The 6000-nt window shown below is 44.0% G+C and overlaps 1 protein-coding gene across 1 annotated transcript in view; it reads right to left on the reverse strand.

The window, feature by feature from the left end:
* Window positions 1-6000, reverse strand: part of LOC122823653 (cyclic nucleotide-gated cation channel beta-3-like) — a 56332-nt gene that overhangs the window by 8958 nt on the left and 41374 nt on the right. Inside the window, exons 20-22 of the mRNA XM_044103508.1 lie at window positions 4928-5126; window positions 4503-4545; window positions 409-550 (exon numbers count right to left, since the gene is read on the reverse strand). Of these exons, the coding sequence (XP_043959443.1) occupies window positions 409-550; window positions 4503-4545; window positions 4928-5126 (384 nt within the window). The remainder of the gene's footprint in view (window positions 1-408; window positions 551-4502; window positions 4546-4927; window positions 5127-6000) is intronic.

A 6000-nucleotide genomic window follows, 5' to 3' on the forward strand; every position in this document is an offset into this window, starting at 1 on the left:
TTTCAGGGTCAAACAGAACCAAAGTTTGTTTGTGCCGTTATCATTTATTAAAGATACAGAACAAAAAGGTTTCCAGAGGTCAGGGTCAATATCTTCAAATATTTTGACGATGTCTTTGCAGACAAGATTCCTCTCAGGATGTTTGTTAGAACGGTTCTGACCCGCTGACCCGTCTCTTCTTCTTCTTCCACTGAATAAAACTAAAATATTCCTGCACATTTTCAGCTTTGTGTTTTAATTCACATTTTCCTGCGTCTTTCTCTTTTATGAAACCCATACATGTTGCCGTCATTCATTTCTTGTCTTTTTTGTAATTTAATATTTCAATGCTCTTCCTGATTTTGCCAGTCTCTTCAAACTGCTGGGTGCAGAGATGAACGGCGCCCCCTGCAGGCCTGCTGCTGTTACCTGAGCTGAGGCACCATCAGTGTGCTGGGCTCCGGTTCTGGGGTTGTGATTATCTGCGGGATGCTCAGGTTGAGTCTGTGCAGCTCGTCCGGATCTGCAGCCTGCAGCATCAGCGCCGGAGCGTCAGCGTTCCTGCAGCTTCCTGAGGATCAGAGCAGAAAACACGGACCGGCGCCGCAGCGCAGAGCCAGCATGAAGACAGAGAAAACTGGAGCAGACCTGCTGCTGCAGCAGCTGACTTCTGGGTCGAGCATCTAAAATAATCACCCAACTGAGAGCTTTTTAACCTCTGACTGGTTTAGAAATAACTGTAGTTAAATAAAATAGAGAAAATAGAAACTCTCCTGTTAGCCTCCATCCTTTCATTCACCTGAAATCTGGAAAATCGTCTCCGACTGAACAGAATAAAAGGATGACAGTCACTCCAGATTTACTCAGATCTCAAGATTTATTCCAACAGGACGAAGTTTGGGAAAAATGTTACAGTTAAAGGGAAAACCCGAAAGAAACGCCTGATCTAACATAAAGCAAAAAAATACATAACCAGGTTAATAAAGAAAAAATTTCATAAACACCAGCTTGTTTTAGAATAACTGAACAGAAAATGGTTTCATAAAAAGTTCAGGATTTCTGCTTCCTGGAGAATAACAAGTTTTTAATTGAGTTTATAAAATATTTACTGTTGGCAAAAGGAGCTAAAAGCTTCACAAAACTCTTATATGACTATATATAAATAAACAATTCAAAAAGGAATTCTTTATTTTTTTAGAAGTTGATTTTGACTTTTGCCAGATGTCATAAAATCTGAAGGTCTGGCAGATCCAGCTGTTTCCGTCTGTTATGGTTAATAGAAACAGCATTTCACGTGGCCCCTCCCCAAATCACGTGGCCCCTCCCCAAATCACGTGGCCCCTCCCACAGACTACACAGCTCTTCCTCCAGAATTTGTTTCATTTGTGAAGTAGATCAGCTCTCTGGTTTTTTAAGAAACCAGAGAGCTGATCTACTAAGAAAAGTAGATCAGCTAAGAAAAGCTTTTAACATTTTCAGCCATTGATCACGCTCTATGTAAGTGATCGCTTGAAAACTTCCTACACTTTCACTTGAATATATTTATATATTAAGTTTTTGTTTCATGTATTAATGGGATTAGCTGTAATTTATGATCAGTTATTTCTAATTAATGAAGACCGCATCAGTAACTACATCATTGCCCAATAGAAAACATTTCAGAGTGAGTAATATTTACAAACTCCTGATTTTTGTTGAAATAAAAACAATGTGGTTTGTATTTGCATTGAGGTTTCCTGCTGTTAATGTAGAAACATTTGATGAGAAAACTATTTGGGATTCTTTTGAGTCAAACTTTTTAAATTTTTTCTCAGATCCACAGAAAAGGATTTATAAAAACTTAACCTAAGATCTTCTGTTGATTCCTGCCACCTGAATTCTGTTTCTGTCCAGAATCGCTAATGAAAATATAACATAACCTTACATTCATATCCATCTGATCACACTCTACGCAGATGACACTGATGTTAGTTCAAAACTCCCTGTAGTCTCTCTTCAGCCCCATAGCAAGTTTTTAAAAACAGGAATCCTGACTTGCTGATTCAGAGGAGGATGCAGGATTTTTTGAGATATCAAGGTGCCTGCCATGTTTTCCAGGAAACTCCAGGATATTTCAAACCTCAGGTGGCTGAATTCCAGGAGCGTTGCTTCAGTCGGCTGATCCAGATCCATCTCCTGTGGGAAATGTTTTTAGCATCATGAAGAGGAGCTGCTTTGTTCTGGTAAATCAATCCATGAACGGACAGATGCAGAGGGCTCTGAGGAATTCGGGGGATTATCAGGTGATGGATTTAAATCCATTCAGATTTGGAGAAAATATCAACAGATATTTGCTTGAAGAAGCACTTGGAGGTCAACTTTGGATGTTCCTGTAGAGAACGTCAGTACGACTGAACCTAAACTAGGCTCAAGTCCAAATCTATTAAACCTCCTCAGAGTTTTTCTGTCACCTTTTATTTGCTTCAGTTGTGTTTGTGTCTTTCTGTCTACATCAATTTAAACCTGGATTTTCAGTTTTGGAACCAAAATGTGGCAGAGGAATCCTGCCTGCTGAAGATGAGCTGATAAACTCTCACATCCAGCCTCATCATGAAGGACGTTTCAAACTTCCTGGGATCTAAAAGCAGCAGCAGGAGGCGCCAGATTGTGCAGCATTTAGATGCTGGATGGTTCATCATGAAACATCTGATTTGATCTGATTTACTGAGGTTTAACACAAGAGCAAATAATTCTGTATTGTAATCATAAACATCCCAGAGAGACATGAAACAGCATCAAAGATCCCACTGGATCCAAACCGTGTCCCAAAAAACCCAAAACACTTTTATTGGTGAAACAGAAAAAGGAGCAGAAACTCTGAGGTGACAAACTGACAGCCAGGTAACAGTCAGTATGAGACATTTCAACAGAGACCTGAAGTAGCTCTACAGGCCCCGCCCACCAGCAGCCAGGCTCCGCCCTCTTTAGCAGAATGCTAACCGTAGCGGCTCCATGCAGAAGCTGCTCTGAGGTTTTCTGGACTGAGTTCATATGAGGAAAAATCTGGATTTGTAGTTGAATGTTTCTGACTGAACTCGGGTCATCCTTGGTGTTTCAGCTCCGTTTCTGTCTGCTTCATTGTCTAATTAGCAGGGGAAAAGCATGCGGTGACGGTGGGAATAAAGCTGTTTTAGTATGGTGGCCCAGGAGCAGCAGAGCTGAGACACCTGCTCTATGTTTTTAGCAATCAACTTTAATAACTTTATGAAGAAATTATTGTCTAATTTGTAACATTCAGTTCCTCCAGGTTTCTGTGATCGTCTTTGTAATTTTTTGCAATAAAATAAAGGAGCAAAGAAGAATTTTTTGATATCTTTAATGTGATAAAACAATCTGCTCATTTCCATGGAGATCAGAGATGCTTCTTTTTACTCACCGCATCGATCAAGTATGATAAACTGACATCAAGTCAGGCTGAGGCAGCAGGAGAAATACTGCCACCTGCAGGTGGGACTCGGCATCACCTTTTGTGGAAAATTTGCAATAAACTCAGTTCTGCATTAGTGGGAAAAATGTGTGGATCTGTTGATCTAGAGTGAATTTCAGTAAAGCTGAAGTAAGAGAACTGGGTCGAGGTTTGGGTCGGGTTCTGCAACCTGAAGATCCACTTTAAATGTTGCTCTTTGCTGAGATGTTGTTGCCATGCTGGTTCTTCAGTTCAAGTGAAACCAGAACCAGAACTCTGCAGCAGATTATCGGATCCAGTAGTTTCCAGCTGCTTCTAGCTTTATTTTGTAATTTTAGATAATAATTAATCGTCTGATATTCAAAATATTTGCTGCTTTGGGTTTTAACCTAGATTTTAAATTATTTGTGTGTTTGATGCCAATGAAGCGACAAATGATTTGGTTCTGTCAGTTTCATCTCAGAGCCACAGGAAGCAGGAACGAGGACACTTCCTGTTCAGTCTGTCCACCTGAGGTTAAATGGCCACCAGAGGGAGCTGCATGCTGCAGAGCAGGAGCAGTTTTATTTGGCACGTTCCAGGCTGGAGCTACAGATGGAGGGTCTATCAGGTGTCTGGGGGGCGCCGCTGCAGGACGAAGCGGTTAAGGCTGCTCAGGAAGCCGGGGAGAGCGAAGCGGCTGGCCATGCTGCTGCAGTGCTGCTGCGCCCGCTGCAACAGCTGCTGGGCCAGCTGGGGGCGGGGACTCAGCATGGACAGCGTGGGGGGCGTCAGGTGGTGCTCCTGCAGCAGAGTCCTGCAGCGCTCCACGCACTCTGCAGCGAGCGGGAACCGAAGCAGGAAGCTCTTTACGGGAGAACAGACGCTGGGAGCTGCATGGAGAAACATCAGAGAGAAAACTCACAGCCAGAGCTGAGCGACATTTATCATCCAGAGAGGGAAACCACCGGCAACACTAACATAGACTGAGCTAGCATGGAGAGAACCAGCATGTCCATAGCTAACGAGCTAGCCATAGCTAACGAGCTAGCCTGAGTAGATCATTGGTGTTTGAGTCAAAGAGTTTCCCGTCTCTCACCTCCAGATTCTCCTGCCTCTTCTTCTCCTGCTGCTGCTTCGCTCTAAGCAGAGAAAAACACGGAGACATGAAGCTGCGCAGATGGTCTAGTCAAATAATCCTAGTTTCACTGGGAAGGGATTGTGGGACCTGAGCTACTTTGTGAAAATATGAAACTTTTCACACGCTGCATTGCAACTCAACGAAGGTAGAAACGTTACCGGAGTAACCATATCTGAGCTTCATGAAAGGCTATAAAACTCAAGAGTTTTATGTTTTCTTGTGTCTCTTACAGTCCACCCTTTGGTTTGGTACGTTTAGAAACTGATGGATCTAAGCAAAGTGGTCCTGATTGATTCCTTTTCATTCAAGGAATCCTCTGATTGGCCCGTTGGGACAAAATGTTCACCAGGTCAGATGTGATCCTGATGTTCGTGGAAAGTCACCTGCTCTGCAGTGTGGGCAGGGGCCTCTTCAAGGTGCGGTTCTGGTTGTTGGGTTATGGGACTCTCCAGATCTCTCCGCTCTGATGCCGGCTCCACATCAGTGGACGAAGGAGTCACCTGGTCTGCTGGCTCAGGTGCAGTGGGCGGGGCCAGAGCCTCCACCTGCTTCTCTTCAGCTGGGCAGACGTCCACCAGACACCTGAGAAGAGAGTGAATGAAAAGAGCTGGAGGAGAGGCCCTGTAAACTTCAGAGCGAACATTTAACGTCTCCAGCTGCTGTGGTTCTGAGTCAAACCAACCTGTTCCCCTCCTGGCCTGTGGGGGCGCTGCACCAACAACCACTGAAGGAAACCACACAAAAACCTCTGAAGACACTCAGAGCAACTTCCTTCTTCACCAGATGGAAACAAGATGGAGGCGTCAGATTTTAGTGTTGGAGGATTTCTCTTTAGTCTTTGGCTGAAGACCAGGAACCATTTCTGCTGCTAGTGCTAGGCTAGCACGTTAGCTTTGGTTGTATTTACCCAGAATGCCCTGGGCTGTAGTCCACTTCCTGCTTTTGGAGCGACCCAGACCAAGTTTTGGAGGACTAGAGGTCAAATGTCAACTGGACTGGACTTTATAGGCAAACGGACTGGAGTTGGACTAAAGCGGACTGAACAGAGCTGGTGGGAATGACGAGTGAAAAACTTCTGACTCCTCCCAACACTACGTTTTCATCATCTAGTCGACATCTGGTTCATAATCGGCCTTCCACACTTTCTGCTCTGTTTCTGGTGCAGGAACCACCATAGCGCCACCAGCAGGCCAGGTCTAGTCATTGCACCTTAGACAATGACTTGATGGCCTTCTGTGTTCACGAGGGTAAGAATGACGACTGGAATAATTTTCACCTGAATACATCAAACCAACATGTGGTCAAGTTAAAAGGTCCAACCCACCTCTTCAGCTCCGTCCTGATTAGCAGAGAGAAAGTTCCAGAAAGTAAGACAATAGAGTTAGAGCTGGGAGACAACCTTCAAAAACCAACCAACCACTGATCCAACCAACCAAACCAACCAACCAACCAACCA

This window comes from Gambusia affinis, linkage group LG02, assembly GCF_019740435.1.
Source record: "Gambusia affinis linkage group LG02, SWU_Gaff_1.0, whole genome shotgun sequence".
Taxonomy (NCBI): domain Eukaryota; kingdom Metazoa; phylum Chordata; class Actinopteri; order Cyprinodontiformes; family Poeciliidae; genus Gambusia; species Gambusia affinis.